Source organism: Pongo abelii, chromosome 12 (genome assembly GCF_028885655.2).
Source record: "Pongo abelii isolate AG06213 chromosome 12, NHGRI_mPonAbe1-v2.0_pri, whole genome shotgun sequence".
Taxonomy (NCBI): Eukaryota; Metazoa; Chordata; class Mammalia; order Primates; family Hominidae; genus Pongo; species Pongo abelii.
This window is the reverse complement of record NC_071997.2, coordinates 85,045,467-85,069,936: the sequence shown is the minus strand read 5'-3', so window position 1 is coordinate 85,069,936 and position 24,470 is coordinate 85,045,467. Positions and strand designations below refer to the sequence as shown.

General features: G+C 38.1%; 1 protein-coding gene across 3 annotated transcripts in view; it reads left to right on the top strand.

Annotated features, from left to right (window-relative positions):
• Nucleotides 1-24,470, top strand: part of MSH2 (mutS homolog 2) — a 306,776-nt gene that overhangs the window by 56,650 nt on the left and 225,656 nt on the right. For 2 of the 3 annotated variants that reach the window (XM_054548211.2, XM_054548212.2), the window contains exons 10-15: nucleotides 3,172-3,322; nucleotides 7,188-7,285; nucleotides 11,375-11,620; nucleotides 12,704-12,908; nucleotides 14,644-14,891; nucleotides 17,120-17,295. In XM_054548211.2, the coding sequence (XP_054404186.1) occupies nucleotides 3,172-3,322; nucleotides 7,188-7,285; nucleotides 11,375-11,620; nucleotides 12,704-12,908; nucleotides 14,644-14,891; nucleotides 17,120-17,295 (1,124 nt within the window). Of the gene's footprint in view, nucleotides 1-3,171; nucleotides 3,323-7,187; nucleotides 7,286-11,374; nucleotides 11,621-12,703; nucleotides 12,909-14,643; nucleotides 14,892-17,119; nucleotides 17,296-19,198; nucleotides 19,644-24,470 lie in introns of those variants that run through there. The other variant, XM_024242414.3, reaches the window with a different exon arrangement.

Here is a 24,470-nt window from a genome sequence, read left to right as displayed (position 1 = left end):
TAATTCCCTATGGGTTCACACGTTTTTTTTCCCTGGATTTTCATCAAACATGTATAAGGTGCTCAGTACAAAGAAGTTTAGAAATCCGGAACAAAACAGTGTATTTAAGCAGTAGTAAACGTCCAGATAATCTGATGCCCATACCTACATATATAAAAAATTTGCAAATAGTTCTGTAGAGAGTCCAAACATGGATTAGATCCCTAATTAAGAAACTTTGCATTAAAGTCCACCTTCCTCATTTCATAGCTAAGGATATTGAGGCTCAGAGAGTTTATGTGTCTGGAGTTAAAGTTATTTTGTGTTTCCTTAATAATTTTTGACTTACTAGAAAGTTAAAGTACCTACAGATTTCTGTGTTTCACTATATGTTAACTTGCTTGGCTGGAAGTTTTTCTGCTGATAATTGGTTTTATGAAGGAAGAATCCTGTTAAGAATGCATCATTGGACTGGGCGTGGTGGCTCACGCCTGTGGTAATCCTAGCAGTTTGAGAGACCGAGGTGGGCATAGATTGCTTGAGTCCAGGAGTTTGACACTAACCTGGGCAACATGATGAAACCCTGTCTCTACAACAAATACAAAAATTAGCCAGACATGGTGGCACGCACCTGTGGTCCCAGCTACTCAGGAGGCTGAGGTGAGAGGATCACTTGAGCCAGGGAGGTCGAGGCTACAATGAGCCATAATTGCACTACTGCACTCCAGCCTGGGTGACAGGGTGAGATCCTGTCTCAAAACAAGAAAAGAGAATGCATCATTGGCCAGGCACAGTGGCTCATGCCTATAATCCCGATACTTTAGGAGGATCACTTCAGCCCAGGAGTTCAAGACTAGCCTGTGCAACATAGACCACATTTCTACCAAAAGTTAAAAGGAAAAAAACTTACTGGGTGTGGTGATGCACACCTGTGGTCCCAGTTACTCAGGAGGCTGAGGTGGGAGGATTGCTTTAGCTTAGGAGGTTGAGGCTGCAGTGAGCCATGATAGCACCACTGCATTCTTTCCAGCCTGAGGGATGGAGTGAGAGCGACACCTTGTCTTTAAAAAAAAAAAGAATGCATCATAGTATACATTAAATTATTGCCTATTTTTAATCTATTTTATTGAGTGCTAAGGAGAAAATTAATGCAAAAACTTGTTTTTTACAGTATAAATTAAGTTTAATTTCATTTTAGAATTAAGTAAATTTGTTTTATTAAAAAGTATGTTGAAAGCAACATAAATAGCACTCAAATTGAGACAGAAACTGTAACTGTAGTATAAGAAGCATTAGGCTGGGAATTGGGAAACATGAGTTCTAGTTTCAGCTTGGAAACTTTTTCTGAAGCTCTTTACAAATTACTTAATATCTCTGGTTTTCACCACATTCTTCTATAGCATTAACATGTTGGATTCATTGCTTTAATTCTTAGACCTACGTGTCATCAGAAATGCCATTACACTTTGAGGATTTGAGCCTCATTTTAAATAAAGTTGTGATCCTCACAGCAGCCTAGGTTTACATGTGTTAAATAAACAGTATTCTATAAATACCATTGTCTTTCATGTTTAGCGATGTTGCTGTTGTTAACACTGCAGTGAAATGCATATATAAGCAAACTACGTTACATACTCATGAACATGGTCCTTTGTTTTGAAACTTTGATCACTGATTGTTTGCAGTCTTTCATTGTGGAACTGCTCTTTCCCTTTGAATGTTTTGAGAGGTTCCTTTGTTCAGATCAGTCCGATTTCATTTCTGGATGGGTCTCTACTTTCCCTTTTCTCACTGGTCAAGCGCAGTCTGTCTTTAATTGTTTGCTACTACTAACATTTGATGGCCACGCTTCAGCAAATACATTTGTAGATTCTCTCTCTCTCTCTCTGTTAGTTTGTGGTCTAGAGATCATATTGGTTAATGAAATTATGAAGAGGGAATGTATTTATAAAAACTCAAATTCTTGATGCAGAAGGTCTAGCTGATTGTGAACCCAAAATATCCGAGACAGGTCTCAAGCAATTTAGAAAGTTTATTTTGCCAAGGTTAAGGATGCATCCGTGACATAGTCTCACGAGGTTCTGATGACAGGTGCGCAAGGTGGTTAGGGTACAGCTTGCTTTTATACATTTTAGGGAGACATGAGACATCAGTCAACATGTGTAAGATGTACATTGATTCTATCCAGAAAGGCAGGACGACTCGAAGCAAGGGGCTTTCAGGTAATAAGTAGATAAGAGACAAAAGGTTGCATTCTTTTGAGTCCTTGATCAGCCTTTCACTGAATAAACAACTTAGTCTGGCTCAGTGAATCTGCGTTTTTACGTAAACAGTAGGTCAGAGGAAGCAATCAGAAATGCATTTGTGTCAGATGAGCAGAGAGATGACTTTCTGTCCCTCACCTTTGAAGATAAGCTATCAGTTTACATTGCTAGGGTGAAATTCAACAGAATTGTTTGAGAGTGAACATCTGGAGGCCCACAAGGAATTTCCTTGTGGGCAAACTGTGAGGGAAGTATGTAGTTTTTAAATCTTTGTCGCTATCTTATTTAGAAATAAGATGGGAGGCAGGTTTGTCTGACATAGTTCCCAGTTTGACTTTTCCCTCGGCTTAGTGATTTTGGGGTTCTGAGATTTATTTTCCTTTCACATATCAATCAGATCATTTGGTTTGTGAAGTTTCCTGTGCTTAACAGAAAATATGTGCACTAGTTTTCCTAGAGTTTCATTGTCAGAGTCTCAAGTTTTTGTTTGGAAATTGTATTTGGTCACATTAATTATACTCTATATTAGTTCCAAAGAAATAACTTTGGTTAAGAAAAGAATTCTCATGCATAACTCCTCGAGGGTGGGGTTACAGCTTAATCCATCCTCATGTGCTCACGGTAACTGGGGCAAATATGTTGCCCAGTGCTGGTGCTCTGCAGCCTTGGATGGGTTTACCCAGAAAGCAGCTTTCAAGTCAGAAAGTAACATTCATAAGGGAGTTGAGGATTTTATAAATAGATATCCATAATTCATGTAGTTTTCAAGTAAGTAGTATTTGAATCTTTTCTGGTTAGATAATAATTGTGAGTATCTTGTCATATAATAACAATATGTTTTTCACTATTTAAATAATTTTAGAGTTAACATTGAAAAATGGCTGTAGGTATTTATGGAATACTTTTTCTTTTCTTCTTGATTATCAAGGCTTGGACCCTGGCAAACAGATTAAACTGGATTCCAGTGCACAGTTTGGATATTACTTTCGTGTAACCTGTAAGGAAGAAAAAGTCCTTCGTAACAATAAAAACTTTAGTACTGTAGATATCCAGAAGAATGGTGTTAAATTTACCAACAGGTTTGCAAGTTGTTATTATATTTTTAACCCTTTATTAATTCCCTAAATGCTCTAACATGATGTGAATGTTCTACGATAAGGAAGTTTTACTAATGTAGTCATCAGGTAAGAGTCGAGCTTTCTTCCAAATAGCAGTCAGCTGTCCCAACACCGTTTGTTAAATAATCCATTTGTTCCCCATTGACCGAAGTGGTACTTTGGGTCTATTTTAAAGACTCTACTTTTACCTCGTCTCACCATTCTTTTATCTACACAAAATATATTTTATCGCTTATTCTGTGTTACCATATCTGTTAGAGCTAGTTCCCCCTCATATCTCTGCTTTAGTTATTTTCACATGTTTCTTTTATCTTTTTTTTTTTTTTTTCCCCGAGACAGAGTCTTGCTGTGTCGCCCAGGCTGGAGTGCAGTGGCGCGCAGTCTTGACTCACTGCAGCCTCCACCTCCCGGATTCAAGCGATTCTCATGCTTCAGCTTCCTGAGTAGCTGGGATTATAGGCATGCACCACCACGCCTAGTTCATTTTTGTATTTTTAGTAGAGATGGGTTTTCACCATGTTGGACAGGCTGGTCTCGAACTCCTGGCCTCAAGTGATCCACCTGCCTCAGCTTCCCAAAGTGCTGAGATTACAGGTGTGAGCCACCATGCCTGACCCACATGTTTATTTTTTCTAAGAAAACTTTACTATCATTTATCAAGTTAAAAAAATTATTCTGGTATTTCAATTGGGTGTTTAAATTAGTTTAGGGAAATATGAGGCCATTCACTAGTTTGTTTTTTTTTTTTTAAATCATGTTTCATGTTGAAACAAAAAAGTTTTTTCCTGCCAGTTTTCTGGCTAATCTCAGGAAGTCCCTGAAACAAATTATTGATAAATTAAAAAAATTATTTAAAAATTTTAAAATTATATTTAAAATCTTCTGTCACTTATGGTGGGAGGAGGCTAAAGCCTTTCTCCTTCTGTACTGTTCTGGAAACTGTGGCCTGTTCTACTCCCTCCCCTCCTGAATTTTCCCAGAACTTTACAGGTAGCTTTTATATATATATGATCCCCTGTCATCTGTTTATTTAACAAGTGCTTTGAGTGTCTATTATATGTAGACATTCTAGGTGTTCAGACACCCTAGTAATTAGTTTGTTCCTCATAATTCTCAGTAAAGAAGACATGTATATTTCTCATTTTATAGGTGAAGAAGCTAAGACTTCAGCTTTCCTCAGTTAGACTGCTAGTGCTGGTGGGTGCCTAAACTTAGATCTTCTATTGCCAAATCTAGGTGTGTTGTTTTTCCAGCACACTAGAATCCTCCTGGTTCAAGAAATGTATATATTTTAGCTTGGATAAGAAACTACTTTTGGGGTGTTCTAATCATCTTCAAGTTTTTTGTGGGTTAGTTATAACATATGAAAAAAGATAGGACTGAATGGGCCACATGATGCCAAAAGTGAAGAAGTCACTCGCTAGATTATGACCTGCAGAGTCTGGTCCTTGCCTGCCTCTGCTTTTATATTTTGCGGCTTGTCCCTTCACACAGTGGTATCACTTTTATAATGTCTTTCCCTCATGCATTTCTTTAATTCTTTTTGTTTGCCTGTTTCTTAGTAGTCTGTGCTGCTACTTGCCCCTGTACTGTTCTTGAGCTATACATGTCTGCTGTGCTATTGAGTGATTCCATCAAGGCCACAATTATCATCTTGATGAACTGATTTTTTCCCACTGCTGATAATTACTTCTCTCTCCTTTCTCCTTTACATCACCTCTTTTTGTTCTTAATTTCATTCCCTCCTTGATGCCAGTGAATATTTTTTTTCTTATTTTATTCTCATCTTCCTTGAGTATTTTTTATTTCAACCTCTTTTTTTTGGAGAAGGGTTTGGCTTTGTCGCTCAGGCTGGAGTGCGGTGGCACAATTTTGGCCCACTGCAACCTCCACCTCCTGGGCTCAAGCCATCCTTCCACCTCAGCCACCCAAGTAGCTGGGACTACAGGTGTGCCCCACTACTTTGTATTTTTAATAGACACAGAATTTCCCCATGTTGCTCAAGCTGGTCTCGAACTCCTGGGCTCAAGCAATCCACCTGCCTTGCCCTCCCAAAGTGCTGGGATTACAGGATTACAGATGCTGTGCCCGGCCCAACCTCTAATTTTAATTTTCTCTTAAAATTGCTCAATAAGATTTAGTTTCAAAACATTTTCCTGGCTGGGCATGGTGGCTTACGCCTATAATTCCAACACTTTGGGAGGCCGAGGCGGGTGGATCACTTGAGGTCAAGAGTTCAAGACCAGCCTGGCCAGCGTGATGAAACCCCATCTCTACTAAAAAATACAAAAATTAGCCGGGTGTGGTGGTACATGCCTGTAATCTTAGCTACTGTGGAGGTCGAGGCATGAGAATCGCTTGAGCCCGGGAAGCAGAGGTTGCAGTGAGTTGAGATCACACCACTGAAATCCAGCCTGGGCAACAGAGTCAGACTACGTCTCAAAAAAAAACAAAAAAAGCCAGGCGTGGTGGCTCACGCCTATAATCCCAGCACTTTGGGAGGCCGAGGCCGGCAGATCACAAGGTCAGGAGATCGAGACCGTCCTGGCTAACACGGTGGTGAAACCCCGTCTCTGGTAAAAATATAAAACATTAGCCGGGCATAGTGGTGGGTGCCTGTAGTCCCAGCTACTCAGGAGGCTGAGGCAGGAGAATGGCGTGAAGCCGGGAGGCAGAGATTGCAGTGAGCCAAGATTGCACCACTACACTCTAGTCTGGTGTGACAGAACAAGACTCCGTCTCAAAAAAAAAAACCCCCATTTTTCTTATTTTGAAAACTTTTGGTATTGAAAGATATTTATACTGCAGTAATGAGAAATACTGTGTGTGTGTATATGTTTGTGGTTTTTTTGGTTTTTTTCTTTCTCTTTCTCTCTCTCTTTTTTTTTTTTTGACAAGAGTTTTGCTCCTGTTGCCCAGGCTGGATTGCAATGGTGCTATCTCGGCTCACCACAACCTCCGCCTCCCAGGTTCAAGTGATTCTCCTGCCTCAGCCTCCCGAATAGCTGGAATTACAGGAATGTGCCACCACACCTAACTTTGTATTTCTAGTAGAGACGGGTTTTCCCCATGTTGGTCAGGCTGGTCTTGAACTCCCGACCTCAGGTGATCCACCTGCCTCGGCCTCCCAAAGTGCTGGATTACAGGCACCCTGCCTGTGTTTGTGTTTTAAAAGGGGTAATAGCTTCAATCTTTTTTTTTTTCTTTCTCTGAGACGGAGTTTTGGTCTTGTTGCCCAGGCTGGAATGCAATGGCGTGTTCTCAGCTCACCACAACCTCCATCTCCTGGGTTCAAGCGATTCTCCTGCGTCAGCCTCCTGAGTAGCTGGGATTACAGGCACGTGCCACCATGCCCGACTAATTTTTGTATTTTTAGTAGAGACAGGGTTTCTCCATGTTGGTCAGGCTGGTCTCGAACTCCTAACCTCAGGTGATCCACCAGCCTCAGGTGATCCACCCGCCTCAGCCTCCCAAAGTTCTGGGATTACAGGCATGAGCCACCACGTCCAGCTGGCTTCAATCTTAAATAAGGATTCCATTTAAATATTTTGTAAAAGGACACAGATCACAGTTTTACTCAGGGGAATATAATTGTTATAGCAGGAATTGTGCCATTGCGCTATTCCAAACAGTGTAAAAGAACATTAATAAATTGAATTCTAACTACATTTGTCCCTAAGGAGTTGTTCGTTTTCCACTTGTATTTCCATTTTAATTATCATTATTTGGATATTTCATAGGATACTTTGGATATGTTTCATGTAGTACACACTGCTTCTAGTACACATTTTAATATTTTTAATAAAACTGTTATCTTGATTTGCAGCAAATTGACTTCTTTAAATGAAGAGTATACCAAAAATAAAACAGAATATGAAGAAGCCCAGGATGCCATTGTTAAAGAAATTGTCAATATTTCTTCAGGTAAACTTAATAGAACTAATAATGTTCTGAATGTCACCTGGCTTTTGGTAATAGAAAAAAATCATGATATTTGAAGTGTGTTTTGTTATTTTCAAAAGCCATTACATTCTGACTATTTAATACGTTAGGTTTCCTATATAAAATAAGGCATGGTATGTTATGGTAGGACACATAACTGGAAATTACTCTTGCACAGAGAAACAAAAAATGACAGAATAGCACAAAACTTACTATAGTTGTAACAAGGAAAGGAAACACTAGGGCCTACAACATACTAATGTATTGGGTCATCTATGGGCTCATGAGGCTCTAGGTTATGGAAGTAAATACCACTGAAAAGCAAATATTAATTACACATGAGGCAAGCCTTTTTGAGTTCTGTATGTCATTTTGTAGATTTTGAGTTCATTCTAGTGACACCATTTGAGATCATTTTCATGTAATTAAAGGAACACAGCAACCTGGCACTGTGTTATTGCCCTTAGAATGGAATGAATATATGTTTGGCACAAGGTAGGAGGTGATGCGTTAAGTTGAAAGGCTTTGCCGATCATGGTGTGTATGTTGACTGTAACCTTTATTGTGCCTTTAAAAATTATACTCAAGAACTACCTTAACCAAGTAATTAAAGTTAAGATTACCAATCATGGGACAAATGACCTGTACTTCCTGGTGTGATATAGAAGGGAAGGACACAGTATCACCTATATAGTATTCTTGACCAGAATATTTAACCTGATTTTGAACAAGAAGTAAAAATTCAAATAAATTTAGATTGTGGTGCATTCAAGGCCTGAACTTTAGTAAATGTCCATGTCACGGCAGCAAAAAAGAAATCAACAGGTCTTAAAGAGACAGGGCAACCAAACGCAGTAGACAGTAGTTGATTAGATCCCAATTTAGAGGTTGGAGTTGGGGAATAGCTATAGAGGACATTATTGGGGTGAATTGAGAAAGTTTAATATGAGACAATATGGTGTTAGTGTCAGATTTCTTGTGTGAAATGGTAGTGTTATGATTAGGAGAATGTCCTTGTTCTCAGGATATGCATGCTAAATTATTTAAGGATAAATATTTTTTTAAAAGGTTATGTGCGTGAGTAATTCTGTAAATTGTGTTGCTATTATGAATTGTCATAGTAAATCAAAAGGAAACATAAAACTCAAAAGGTTTTATTTTAATACATTTTATGTATTGAAATGAATGGAATTGATGTGTAAAGATTACATTTTTGCTTGTTGGTATCAGATAACTGTGACATAACAATCTTTTGCTGAATTATGTTTCTTAGGCTAGATTTCATTTTAAAGAACCCTGTAAATACCATTTATTTGAACTGTGGATCTTCCTTAAAAAATAATATTTATTAAGCACCTAGCAGGGTAAAGTTTTTAGATTTTAACATTTAAATTGAAGGTTTTATATTAGAAGTCAACCTGAATTTAAATGAAACTTCTTCTTGGTCTGATATTACATATCATGAGCTATTTTTATTTAAAAATGTAATGGCGGCCAGACATAGTGGTTCACACCTGTAATCCCAGCACTTTGGGAGGCTGAGCTGGGAGGATTGCTTGAGCCCACAAGTTTGAGACCAGCCTAGCCAACATAGGGGGACCCCAACTCTACAAAAAAAATCCAAAAAAATTTAGCCGGCTGTGGTGGTGCATGCCTGTAGTCCCAGCTACTCAGGAGGCTGAGGCAGGAGAATCACTTGAACCCAGGAGGTCGAGGCTGTGGTGAGCCATAATTATGCTACTGTACTTCAGCCTGGGCGACAGAGCAAGACTCCCATCTCAAAAAGTGTAATGGATTACTTTAATAATTTTCTATCATACAATTAAGTCATAAAAGGTCATGCTATTAAGAGCCAGTTATGTGACATGCCAAGTATAGACTCTTAATTAAGATGCTTTGGTTTGCTTTTGGTATTTATTTATTTATTTATTTATTTTTCAGATGGGGTCTTACCATGTTGCCCAGGCTTTAGTGCAGTGGTGCGATCATGACTCACTGCAGCCTCAACCTCCTAGGTTCAAGCGATTCTCCCCACTCAGCCTCCCAAGTAGCTTGGGACTACAGGCATGTGCCACCACACCTGGTTAATTTTTTTTAAATTATCTTTTGTGGAGATGAAGTCTCGCTCTGTTGCCCAGGCCAGACTCAAGCAGTCTTCCTGCCTTGGCCTCCCAAAGTATTGGGATTGCAGGCATGAGCCACCCTGCCCAGCCTAGTTTTCTTTTTTTACTATAAACTTATTCTTGTCTGTATGCTAGCAATTTTACAAGTTTTAAAATAGTTATAGCAAGTACTTTACTCATGTTTAATTCTTAAAGGCTTCTATTGCTGTATAATAGGGTAGTGTGAATTCTTCCTTTCTTTTTCTTTAGAAAGACGTATTAGGTAAAAGTAATAAATTTCAAAAGTGTACTGAGGCCAGGTGCAGTGACTCAGACCTATAATCCTAGCACTCTGGGAGGCTGAGGTGGGTGGATCACCTGAGGTCAGGAGTTCGAAACTGGCCTAACCAACATGTTGAAACCCTGTCTTTACTAAAAGTACAAAAATTAGCTGGGTGTGGTGGCAGGTGCCTGTAATCCCAGCTACTCGGGAGGCTGAGGCAGGAGAATCACTTGAACCCAGGAGGCGGAGGTTGCAGTGAGCCAAGATCACACTATTGCACTCCAGCCTGGGCGACAGAGCAAGACTCTGTCTCCAAAAAAAAAAAAAGTATATCGAAACAGAGGAAGATAATTATGTCTGCTTGGCCATTGTTAAGTTGATTTTTATTTTCAAAACATTTGATCACTGTTGTGGGGAACAAGGGAATAAAAAATGAGTTACATTTCCAGCCCCTAGAATAAACTGATAATTTTTGGTTTTCCTAGAATTAAATGCTTTTATCTTGAATGTTCTGTGAAGCTTTTGACATGATTGATAGCTGTATGATAGTCTGAATGACATGTGGGTCATGCACCAGCCCCTCCAACCTGTTAACATTTAGAAATCTATTCAGAAAAATTTAAGCGTTGTTAATTTCCTTCATGTTTTTTGTCTAGCATGTGTCAGAGATTTTTTTAATGTACCTATTAATAGCTTTTAGTGTTAATATTCTAGAACAGTAGAATCTTGAAAATGTTTTAAGTGACAATTAGAGATTTAAATTTATGCTGACATTCTCTGCATGTGATACTGATGAGGAAAGAAAGCCAAACTAACTGTCTTACGGTCAGTTTGTACAATATACCAGGCCTTGATGGTCACATTTCAACTTGCTGCCTTTTTGCTTACATGTTTCTTATGATGATTTTGAGGTGTCATTCTGGTTTCTCAGATACTTAAAATATAGGAAAAGGTGTGTCTTAAAATTGAGAGAATGTCTTGGATACCGCTGCACCCTGTCTCTCTTAATATTATCAAGGTGTCTCCCTGTTAGTTTTTTTTTTTAAAGCTTTACCACATTTCTTTATAAACAGCTGTGCAGTTTTATATTTTGCTGATAAGGGAAGGTACTCTATTTTTATTTTTTGTGTGTTTTTTGTTTGTTTGTTTTTGAGACAGAATTGCCCAGGCTGGAGTGCTGTGGCGCAATCTCAGCTTACTGCAACTTCCACCTTCTGGGTTCATGCAATTCTGGTGCCTCAGCCTCCCAAGTATCTGGGTTTACAGACGTGCACCACCATACCTGGCTGATTTTTATATTTCTGGTAGAGATGGGGTTTCGCCATATTACCAGGCTGGTGTTGAATTCCTGGCCCCATGTGATCCCCCGGCCTCATGCGATCTGCCCGCCTCAGCCTCCCTAAGTGCTGGGATTATAGGCTTGAGTCTCTCAACCCAGCCAGTACTCTGTTTTTGATAGCTATTCACAATGGGAAAGGATGTAGCAACACATTGTAACCCTATGTTGAGTTTTAGGTGGGTTCCTTTCAAATTTTGTTAAGGCTAACTTTTGTTAATTTTTTTTTTAAAAGTATAAATTAGGAAGTGCGTTTTGAATTCCCAAATGGGGGGATTAAATGTATTTTTACAGCTTATATCTGTTTACTCAGTATTCCTTGTACATTTTCTATTTTTATTTTTATACAGGCTATGTAGAACCAATGCAAACACTCAATGATGTGTTAGCTCAGCTAGATGCTGTTGTCAGCTTTGCTCATGTGTCAAATGGAGCACCAGTTCCGTATGTACGACCAGCCATTTTGGAGAAAGGACAAGGAAGAATTATATTAAAAGCATCCAGGCATGCTTGTGTTGAAGTTCAAGATGAAATCGCATTTATTCCTAATGACGTATACTTTGAAAAAGATAAACAGATGTTCCACATCATTACTGGTAAAAAACCTGGTTTTTGGGCTTTGTGGGGGTAACATGTTTTTTTTTCTTATCTTGGAGTAGAAATATATTTAAAATTGATGGAGAAAATTCCCAGTTCTTAACATTAGAAAGGGAACATATTATTCTTACCAGTTAGTAATCTATTCACATTTGGATTAGAGGGAAGATTTAGAAGGTGAGATAAAAGCTTCTGAGAGAATAGTGTATTCATGTGAAACTTATTCCATGGGTTCAGAGCATTTAGAAACAAACATCCCTTCACACTCAAAGCTTACCTTTGAGCCAGTCCTCCAATAGTGAGGTCTTTGAAGGTCAGACCAAATTGGCTGTGGGAGGACCTCAGGTTAGGATAGGAATTATTTTAAGACGTGGCACTATATTCATGTGAAACTTGAAAAAACTAGCCTTGCATATAGGCTCATGTATCATGTCTCAGCTGAGATGTTTGAGAGATCTTAACTAGATTCTAGAAAACAAAAAAGGAAGTAGTTTTGGGGCAAATATATTTGGGAAACAGTTTATTATATTTCCTTTCCCCAAATGGATTTTCAAGTTGTTCATATAATCTAACTCCAACAAATAAATTGCCTGTTTTTCAAAAGAAAGATCACGTCTTCAGGTTTTTGTGTGGGGTTTAAATGATTCGAAAGATTTGACCATACTGATACATTCACTAGTAACCTCATTTACTAATGAGTAACGGTTTTGAGTTAATCAGTTAGGCCTGCACTACTTTTCTGGAAGTTAATAAATTATCCCACAGGCAGCCCTGTGAGCCATGGGAAAATGTGTATATGGTCTTTCTAGGCCACAGTCAAATTACAGGTATATTTGTCATGGCTTTTCTTGATGAAAGGCCCAGTATCAGTTTGTCTGAAGATATAATAGCATTGCTTTTGGGGGTAATATGGGCAGTAACTCTGTCCACATCTTTGGGCAGCCTGTGGTTCTGCTTTTATATGCTATGTCAGTGTAAACCTACGTGATTAATCATCAGTGTACAGTTTAGGACTAACAATCCATTTATTAGTAGCAGAAAGAAATTTAAAATCTTGCTTTCTGATATAATTTGTTTTGTAGGCCCCAATATGGGAGGTAAATCAACATATATTCGACAAACTGGGGTGATAGTACTCATGGCCCAAATTGGGTGTTTTGTGCCATGTGAGTCAGCAGAAGTGTCCATTGTGGACTGCATCCTGGCCCGGGTAGGGGCTGGTGACAGTCAATTGAAAGGAGTCTCCACGTTCATGGCTGAAATGTTGGAAACTGCTTCTATCCTCAGGTAAGTGCATCTCCTAGTCCCTTGAAGATAGAAATGTATGTCTCTGTCCTGTGAGAAGGAAAAGTATATTTACAGATTCTCATGTAAAAATATCTGAGAATGTTTGTCTTAGTTTAATAGTTGTTTTCCTGTGGACTTTATATACTTTGTATTGCCTTAAAAGAGTGATTGATGATAGCTACGGAAAACTTTGATTTTTAAAATTGTCTCTTTAAGTAGACAATTTATAAGCTACTGGTACGAGTTCACCTTATAAATCTACACTACCATGTTTTTGTTTGGACTGTTCACACTTCCTGGAATGGTCCTTCTTGCCCTTTATCCAACTTCTTTCTAATTTTTAAGTCCCTAATGATGGGAATTCTACTTCTGTAGTGATTTTTCTGATCATACGACCCTAAGGTCATGGGTGTTTTTCTCTGAATTCCTCTTTGAGATGCCTGTAACTTAAACCACATTTTTATTTTAGACATTACTGAAATGTTTTGTCTTTATTTCACTTTTTAGGAACTTCCTTGAAGGTAGGGACTATACCTTCTATTTCTTGGTATCTTTTTCTTTCTTTTTTTAAAAGTTTTTTAGAGAGACAGGGTGTCACTCTCTTTCCCAGGCTGGTCTCGAACTCCTGGGCTCAGGTGATCTTCCTGCCTTGGCTTCCCAAAGTGCTGGGATTACAGGCATGAACCACCATGATCCTCCTTGTTTCTTAGTATCTTCTAAAGAACATTGAATATAGTAGGTGCCTAGTAAATTATGTATTGATTTAACTTCTTTGAGGTTCTGTTGTTTATGAAGAATTATAAAAGCAATACAAATGTTTGTATAGTAATTAAGCAACAGGTTAATATTCATGACTTAAAAGATTAAAGAAATAAGCAAAACATGTTAGCTGGCAACTCACAGAAAAAGAATTAAATTGCCAATGAGCACACGAGCACATGAAAAATTAGCAAAAGTTTCACCCCTTTACATATATTTGGTTAAAATTGAGAAAAGAATGGTGATAGATGGTATTGGTAGGACTGTGGCAGGCACACAATTCACATGACCACCAAAAGTGTATGCAAGTATCCATGTCACCACACCCTGGTCTCATCTTCATTCAGTTTTATTTATTTTTTTAATCTCGGCCTATTTGATTGGCATGAAATGAATGATAGCTGCCTTATTTGGAATTCCTTTGATTACTACTAGTGTGCTTGATAATGTAAAACAATATTTATTCAAAATCTGTTTTCCCTTTCATCCATTGTTTGTTCATGTTCATGCCCTTTTTTTTTCCCTCTTCCCCTCCCTCCCTCCCTCCCTCCCTCCCTCCCTCCCTCCCTCCCTCCCTCCCTCCCTCCCTCCCTTCCTTCCTTCCTCCCTTCCTTCCTTCCTTCCTTCCTTCCCACACAAAGGTGTGTGCTACCATACCTGGCTAGTTTTTAATTTTTTTTTTTTTTTTTAGAGGCAAGGTCTCACTCTGTTGCTCAGGCTGGTCTGGGCTCAAGTGATCCTCCCACCCTGGCCTTCCAAAGTGCTGGGATTACAGATGTGAGCCATCATGCCTGGCCCTTGCCCATTTTTCTGTTGAAGTTTTAGTGCTTTTTATTGACTTTGTTTATATATTAAGATAATTAATCTGTTATATTTGTGGCATATCCTTCCCAATGTATTGTCTTAATTTTGTTTTTGTATGTGTATGTTACCACATTTTATGTGATGGGAAATTTCATGTAATTATGTGCTTCAGGTCTGCAACCAAAGATTCATTAATAATCATAGATGAATTGGGAAGAGGAACTTCTACCTACGATGGATTTGGGTTAGCATGGGCTATATCAGAATACATTGCAACAAAGATTGGTGCTTTTTGCATGTTTGCAACCCATTTTCATGAACTTACTGCCTTGGCCAATCAGATACCAACTGTTAATAATCTACATGTCACAGCACTCACCACTGAAGAGACCTTAACTATGCTTTATCAGGTGAAGAAAGGTATGTACTATTGGAGTACTCTAAATTCAGAACTTGGTAATGGGAAACTTACTACCCTTGAAATCATCAGTAATTGCCTTATTCTAAGTTAGTATAAATTATTGATGTTTTTATAGAACCCATTTACCCCTTAATTCACAGTCTGGGGACAGGAACATGTACATCATATTTCTGTATCTCATAGTAGGACCACTCATTCTAAAGCATTCACAGAAAGAATTATCTGTACTCTTTTTGAGACAGAATCTCGTTCTGTTGCCTAGGCTGGAGTGTGATCTCAGCTCACTGCAACCTCTGCCTCCTGGGTTCAAGCTATTCTCCTGCCTCAGCTTCCCAAGTAGCTGGGATTACAGGCGCCTGCCACCACGCCTGGCTAATTTTTGTATTTTTAGTAGAGACGGGGTTTCACCGTGCTGGCCAGGCTGGTCTTGAACTCCTGACCTCAGGCGATCCACCCTTCTCGGCCTCCCAAAGTGCTGGGATTACAGGTGTGAGCCACCACGCCCGGCCAGAATTATCTGTACTCTTGAACATCACCATGGAGGCATTTTCTGCTACCTCCCATAGCAGTATGTTTTCTTGTTGAATTAGGATAACAAACAATATGCTTTCAAGTTTCAAAGTTCTAGCTGTTATTGTTTAACATAATCTTCATTATAATTAGCTTATTTTGTGTCTAAGAATGTGTTATAGAAACAGGTTCATTTAAAGCTGGGGGGTTCCAGAAATCTTGAAATAGTAGTTATCACATGCAGAGTGACTTATCTATTGTTACTTCATCCTTTCAGGAAAGTTTGTCATTTGTGGGCTTGGGATCTAGTCAGATCCCTGTATTGATGAGATTAACATACTATAAGGCTTTCAACGGTTTTAAAAATCATACTATAAGGATTGATTTCACTAGTCACCAGAATAACTTTTTCAGATAGTGCTCTGATTTTGCACGAACACGTTTTTCTGCATCAGTTGGTTGCACATGAGTGAAATAATCTTAGTTCTTTATCCTTTGTTACTAATACTTCTTTGGGAATCCTTTTGAGTTACTGTATTTGTGTCATTATTATTATTGCTATAGAATTCAGGAACTTTTAGTAGATCTGGCAGTTAGCATGAAATTTTGCTTTTAAATCATTGTTTGTGTTTTGTATGCTATAGAAATGGGTTCGGAAAATTTTTTAAAAGGCCAGATGAAGTGTGAAGATAGAAAAACTTCATCCTTCACTGTGGATGTTTAACAAACATTTGCTTTTACTTTATTTTTGTTTGCTTTGTTTAGTTGTGCAAAGTATCCAGTTCTAGAATGCATGAGATATATGGCAAAGCCAAAAAATTCTTTATAGTTGATAAATAATTGTGGCAAAAACAGCTGTATAATAACTTTGCAAGCATCATTTGATTAAATGCTTAAAAAGTCTTGACTCAGTTTTAACTATTTCCTGCAAATAATAAATCAATATTTAATTAAAGCTACTCCAAATTAGTGACACTTTACGTCTTTCTTTCTCCCTCCCCTTCTCCCTTCCCCCTTTCTCCCCTTCCCCCCTTCTCCGCTTCGCCCCTTCTCCCCTTCTCCCTTCCCCCTTCCCTCTTCTCCCTTCCCTCTTCCCTCTTCCCTCTTCCCTTCCCTTCCCTTCCCCTTTCCCTTCCCCCTTCTCTTCCCCTCCCTCTTCCCTTCCCCCATCCCTTCCCTTCCCCCATCCCTTTCCTTTCCCCTTCCCTTCCCTCCTCTTCCTTCTTCCCTTCCCCCTTCCCTTCTCCCTTCCCTTCCCTCTTCCCTTCCCCTTCCCTTTCCCCTTCCCTTCCCCTTCCATTTCCCCTCACCCTCTCCTCCCCTCCCTTCCCCTTCCCTTTCCCCTCCCCCCTCCTCCCCTCCCTTCTCTTCCCAAGAAATGAGAAAGCCTCAAGATAGTGGCTTGATTAATTTTACTTTAGATTAAGATATTTGTCTAAGCCTTTAAGGTTTATCTGTTGAGCTTTTTTGTCTCTTATTTTTATTTTTCCTACTATGTTTGTCAAGGATAAAATACAGCACTGTATACCAAGTCATAATCACTTTTCATTTGAGACTTAATTAAAATTCCTTTATTTTAATGATATATTTGGCTAATGTATTTGAAGTAATCTGAAATTAAGTTTTCTAATGACAAGGTGAGAAGGATAAATTCCATTTACATAAATTGGTGTCTCTTCTCATGCTGTCCCCTCACACTTCCCCAAATTTCTTATAGGTGTCTGTGATCAAAGTTTTGGGATTCATGTTGCAGAGCTTGCTAATTTCCCTAAGCATGTAATAGAGTGTGCTAAACAGAAAGCCCTGGAACTTGAGGAGTTTCAGTACATTGGAGAATCACAAGGATATGATATCATGGAACCAGCAGCAAAGAAGTGCTATCTGGAAAGAGAGGTTTGTCAGTTTGTTTTCATAGTTTAACTTAGCTTCTGTATTATTACATAAACAGGACACTAAGATGAAGGTTTTTTGTTGTTGTTGTTTGTTTTCCTCTGTGTTTCTAGTGCTTATTTTTTAATCAATTTTTTTGATGGCAAAGAATCTATCTCTGTGTTATTTTGATTTCTGCAGTATATACATCTGCATGTTCAAGATTCGATTTCAAGTACCAAAGTAGGAGTAAAGGAATATTAACCTAGGTTTAAAATTAGTCATTTCACTAAAATTAGTTATTATGGACTATAGATGTCTAGGTATATCTTTGTTCATAAACGAATATATCAAGTTCATTTATTAAATTACACATTAGGTAAGAAAAGGACAAAGAAATAAAAAAGCACGATTCATAATTCCTGCCCTCTATTTGTTTAGAATTTAGTTGGGAAGATAAGAATAACGAATGTGACACAGAGAATAAAGTGGCATATGACAAATATTTATTCAAGAAAGCTATATGTGGACAGGATGTTTCAGTTCTCATGGGAGAAGTGGATTTTATGGTGCCTTTTCTTTGAGTAATGGGTCATATTTGGGTGTTCACACAGAAAGACCCAAGCATATGCCTAATTTTTTTTTTTACTATTATTATTTATTTATTTATTTATTTTTTAGACGGAGTCTTGCTCTGTCGCCCAGGCTGGAGTGCAGGGGCGCGATCTCGGCTCACTGCAAACTCTGCCTCCCGGGTTCACACCATTCTCCTGCCTCAGGCTCCCGAGCACCTGGGACTACAGGCTCCTGCCATCACGCCTGGCTAATTTTTTGTATTTTTTAGTAGAGATGGAGTTTCACTGTGTTAGCCAGGATGGTCTCGATCTCCTGACCTCGTGATCTGCCTGCCTTGGCCTCCCAAAGTGCTGGGATTACAGGCGTGAGCCACTGTGCCCGGCCCTTTTTTTTTTTTTTTAATTTAAATTAGAGGATTACTAGTTCTCTTCAATTATAAAAGAATCTTATTTCACTGCCTGGTCCTGGAAACATTTACTGCAATATACATTGTGACAACTTTTTACTTGTCATGTTTTTAGCTTTTACCTGCGAATTTCTTATCATTGTTCTTATGTGAAGGATAGATAGTTGCTACAATAATAATAGATGATGTGTATGGTTTTTGAGCCTAAAAAGTGTAGTTTTATCTGTTGTACCTATACAAGCAGAAGAAATATAACTTGTTAATAATTTTAGGTATGGCAGGCTGCCATCCTAAATATGAAGTGGTCTTTGTATTTGCACTTTAATGTGTTGAAATCATAGCTTTCAGTGATCCAGGATTAGGCAGACTCTTTTATGTAATCCCTTGTTTCCAATTAGAATAGAAGTTGTGTACTTTTGATAACATTAATTGTAATATATTTTGAGCCCTGTGAGGTTAGTAACATTATTCCCATTTTATGAATGAGGAATGTGTGTTAAGGAATTTGCCCAAGAGTCACATAGCAAGTAATATTCATGCTCTCTGAAGCAGCAATAACTTGGCAATAAAATAAAAATGAAGCATCTTCTGTATATGTTAACTTTTCAGTGACTGTTTATGCCTTCCAGTATTCTTTGTAAACCTTGAATTCTTTTTTTCACAGATGATTAAAGTTTATCAATTATAAAGGTGGAGGAATTTGGGAACTAGACAGTGCACACATAAATAATAAATATGTTCTTCAAATATTGGGTGGGCTAATGTGGGAGGAGTTTGAGACCAGCCTGGGCAACATAGTGAGACCCTAGTCTGTAAAAATATGAAAAAAAAAATTTTTTTTAATGGGTGATATGTTTAGATGGAAATGAAACAATTTGTCACTGTCTAACATGACTTTTAGAAAAGATAATTTAATTACTAATGGGACATTCACATGTGTTTCAGCAAGGTGAAAAAATTATTCAGGAGTTCCTGTCCAAGGTGAAACAAATGCCCTTTACTGAAATGTCAGAAGAAAACATCACAATAAAGTTAAAACAGCTAAAAGCTGAAGTAATAGCAAAGAATAATAGCTTTGTAAATGAAATCATTTCACGAATAAAAGTTACTACATGAAAAATCCCAGTAATGGAATGAAGGTAATATTGATAAGCTATTGTCTGTAATACTTTTATATTGTTTTATATTAACCCCTTTTCCATAGTGTTAACTGTCAATGGCCGTGGGCTATCAACTTAATAAGATATTTAGTAATATTTTACTCTGAGGACATTTTCAAAGATTTTTATTTTGAAAAATGAGAGCTGTAACTGAGGACTGTTTGCAATTGATATAGGCAATAATAAGTGATGTGCTGAATTTTATAAATAAAATCATGTAGTTTGTGGAATTCGAGATGCATTGTAGTTCTTCACAGTGTGATTTCAAATATTTTGGAAGAAACAAATAGCTCAGAAACCTCGTAAAATATCTTAAACTGGAGGGCTCCATGGAGATCATTGCCAGTGACTCCCCCAGAGTGTCCATCTGTTGGCAGGAGCCAGGTTGGCTGCATACGAATTAGCTAAGGAGCTTATTATATATCCAGAGTCCTACCGTGAGCCTCCATCCCGTCTGCCATTCTCCCATCCCTGGTCTATGATAAGACTTAGAAATCTGGATTTTAACAAAACCTTTCAGGTTGAGAACCTTGATTTAGTCTACTTCTCCTATTTTACAATAAAGAGATGAAGCGGTTAAGAATTAGCAGCTAATCCTACGCAACGTGAGGGAAAAAGGACAGTCTTTTTAATAAATGCGGTGGGCTGGTGGGGTATCCATATAGGAAGAAATGAAACTGGACCCCTACTCCATGTCATATATAAAAACCTCCACTTTGGGAGGCGAAGCAGGCAATCACTTGAACTCAGGAGATCAAGACCAGCCTGGACAACATGATGAAACCCCATCTCTACAAAAAAAAAAAAATGCAAAAATTAGCCAGGCATAGTGGTGCTTGCCTGTAGTCCCAGCTACTCAGGAGGCTGAGGTGGGAGAATCACCTGAGCTGGGAGAGGTTGAGGTTGCAGTGAGCTGCGATCATGCCACTGCACTCCATCCTGGGTAATACAGTGATAACTGTGTCTCAAACAAAACAAAACAGATCACCTTCAGTGATTTTTAGACCAAATGTACAAGGTAACACTATCAAGGTTTTAATGTTTTATAGTTCTTCGGAAGATAACATAGGAAAATATTTTTATGTCCTTGGCTTTGGGAAGAATTTAAGTCACAGAAAAACACCATCCATAAAGTTTGACTTATTTAGCTAATTGAAATTAACAACTTCTATTAAAAGGCACCACAAGTGAAAAGACATGATTCATAATGGAAGAACATACTGGTACCATATAAAATATCAAAGAGTTGGGCATGGTGTCCCATGCTTGTAGTCCCAGCTACTCAGGAGGCTGAGGCAGGAGGATCACTTGAGCCCAGCAGTTCAAGTCTCAGCATTTCAAGTCCAGCCTGGGCAATATAGCAAGATTGCATTTCTTTTCTCCTTTTTAATACCTGGAATGAAGAACCCCTATAAAATCACTAAGAAAAGGGGTCACTTAAGAATCTCATTAACAAAAAGAATTTGAATATTTTTCCAAGGAAGATATGCAAATGGACTGTAAGCACATGAAAAGATGCAGATCAGGGAAATGCAAGTCGAAACCACAATGAGCTACAACTTCACACTGATTACGATAGTTAAAATCAAAAAGTCAGATGGTAAGTACTGGCAAGGGAGTGGAGAAATTGAAACTGTCATGCGCTGTTGGTGCGAATGTAAAATGGTGCAGCTGCTTTGGAAAACAGTCTGGCAGTTCCTCAGACAATTCCACTCCAACGTATATCCAAGTGGAATCAAAACATATGTCCCCACAAACTTGTACATAAATGTTTATAGCAGGATTATTCATAATAGCCAAAAGGTGGAAACAACCCGAATGTCCATCAGCAGATGAATGCATAAACAAAACGTGGTCTATCCTTACAATGGAGTGTATTACTGAGTCATTAAAGGAATGAAGTACTGGTACATGTTGCAGCTTAGATGAACCTTGAAAACATTGTGCTAAATGAAAGAAACTGGTTACAAGAGTCAACACGTATGATTTCATTCATGTGAAAGTTCAGAATAGAGATAGCAGTAGAGACAGAAAGTAGCAGTTCAGGGTTGGTGCCAGGGAATAGAGGGTAGGTGGGGTGAAAGCTAAAGGTTACGGTGATTCTTTGTGAGATGAAAGTTCTAAAATAGATGATGTTTATACATGTCTGTGAATATACTAAAAACCATTGAATTGTACACATTAAATGGATGAATTGTATAGGAATTATATTTTAATAAAGCTATTTAAAAATATTCAGACACTTCACCCAAGAGGAAATCTAAGTGGTCCATTAACATGAAAAGGTCTTTAATCACCAGTCAGAAAAATGAAAATGAAAACCATGCCAGGCCACCTCCCACCACCATAGTGACAAGCATTTCAAGTGCGGCAGTTCCAGCTGTTGTTGAGGATGTGGAATAACACTGGTAGGGGTGTTAAGATTATCTGGTGAAATTGAAAAGACGCATACGACCCAGCAATTCTGCTCTTAGGTGCATACTCTGGAGATGCTTTTGCCCATTGTGCTGCGAGATGTATACAAGAATGTTCCTGATACCTCCATACTGGAAACAACTCAGCAGTGAAAATGAACTACAGCTACACAAAATGACATAGATGGAATCTTAAAACGTTTAGTAAAAGAAATGATACAAAAGAATACAGTTTTTGTTTTTTTTTTTTCATTTATGTGAAGTTTAAGAATAGGTGGTATTGTTTAGGGATGCAGTCTTTGGGATGGCAACTGTAAAGAAAAAGTGATTGTGTTAATCAGAGTGATTGTCTTTAGGGAAATGGCGTGCTGATGGGGAGGGGGCACATTAGGGCTTCTGGAGGGCCACAGTTCTGGTTTTTAACCTGAGTGGTGGTTTTGCACATGCTTGCTTTATAGTTAACTGCAATTTTTTTTTTTTTTAATGTAGTTAAAGTTTGGTATGAGAACAAATGTATGACCAATGAGTCCTTTCAGTTTACCAAGTTCTTTTTCGTCATTGTTAATTTAGAGTGGGTTACATCAGTTTTTCTTTTCTGGCTGCCAAAAGTTTAGGAAAAAGGCAAACTGACAGAGGAAGATTTTAAATGTAGAAATATTTATTGGTTTACAAATCGTTTTAATCACTTATACATGAAAAGCTTTCATATAATTCAAAAAGCAAATTTTAAATTCCAATGAAATATTTCATCCTGTGGTTGTGAAAGAGTGTTTTTAGATTGCTGCACAGAAGCATGTTTAACATGGAAATCAGTTCATGGTTTTAGTTGTTAGGGCTACAAGAAATTGGGGGAGACTTCATTCCAAGAAAACATGTAGTCTATCAGGCTGTTTTCATACCTCTAAAAGAGACAGTGTTCTAAGATGTTTTTGAAAATGAGAAAATACGTAATAGATCTGCTTAAGAAGTTTAAAACTTAATCTGTGCTTATTACATGAATATGCTAATGTGAAACCAGGCCTTCAATTAGTGTTTCCTTCCTTTTAGAATGGTGTATGTAAAGCAAAATATAAACTAATTTCTGACCTGTCAAAGGTTTTTTCTTAAAATTTAAATTTATAATGTGGTTTGGTTTTTCTTTCCCACTCAAACATGAATTTGGGTAATATCAGAATAAAGCTGGATATATAAATTTTATCCAAAATTTAGAACTCTGTTGTTAAGAAATCTGTTGACCACATAACCATGTTTCTGAGAAAATACATGATTTTTTGCATCTTTAAAAAAATTAGCACTAAGAAACTAAGATGAAGTTGTTTTTGTAATTTGGTTTTTTTTTCCTTAAAATACTGTTTTGGAGTTAAAAGTTGTAGCAAAACTGGTATAAGAAAGATGTTTTAGGGTAGATATATTTAAGTCTTGTCTCATACTCTATTGACTAAGCTAGCCCGGTGACTAGGGTAGATGTATTTAAAGAATAACTTTTCCCCCTTAAAATCTCAATATTCCACATCCTGTTAGACTTCTTGAGTATTAAATACATCTTCTATCCTTGGTCTTTCTGCATTTAGCTTTTTTGGGAAGTATGTTTTTACCCAAGCATATGGTATGAGCTGCTGATTCAGTATTGAGTGGCTCTTTAAGCTTGTTAGTTACATTCTGCTGATTAAAATGGTGTACAGAATAGTCAGGAAAAAGCAGTCCCTGGTCTGAAATAAACAATGTTAATTAGCTTATGGGGAAGAACAAATGAGTAAGGAGAATTTTCATATACAAAGGAAATCTCTATTATTGTCTTTCTGGACTCAGTGTGTTTGGATTAAGGAGATAGGGTGCGGCTGGAGAAAATGATGAAAATGTTCAGAATGTTACACGTATTTTTACACTGAAATTGGAAGTGGAAGCCCAATTTAATAGTTTTCTGTCCGATGTTGCCCTGTCTTCACACCCACACCACTTATCTTGATTGATAGAGCTACTGCTTCCTCTTATACTGCTTCAGAAGTTAACCTCTATGGTGCAGTGCTAGGATATCACAGAGGAAATAATCCCTTGTAGACAGTGTCTTGTTGCTGGGAGTTATCAGTGCCTCCTGTTCTCTCTAAGGAGGGCAATGGGAAGCCCTTGCCTTGCATTTGCTACAGCCGTTCCCTTGACCTACCTGGAAGAACAGTATTTCATGGTGTCAGACAACATTCAGAACATGCTCAAATTCAGTGTATGTCAGTATGCATTTGCTTTGGTGTGTGGTTTGTCCAAACCAAAGTGCCCATACATGTCTCTGGCCCAGCCATGTGGGAAATTCAGCAGTGGGGTGAACCATATGGAGATGGCAGGTGTTGGGCAGCCTTGACTGGACTGCCCTAGTCTTACGTCTGGACTTGGTGAATAGAAGATCACACTGTTGCTTGCTGCCCTGGGTTCACCTCAAAGAGGAAAAGAAGAATTAGAAACTTAAATGGTTAAATTTAGAAACAAGAAAAAGTTCTGTCAGTGGGCAGTTTCTTACGTCTAACAAAAAAAACAACAGCAGTGAATTCCTTTGTGTTCAGAATCAACCAGTAAACAGAACCTTAGCAATTAACCTATCACTATCACGATTGTTTATTTCCTGGAATTTTGTTGACAGAATTAGTCCAAAAA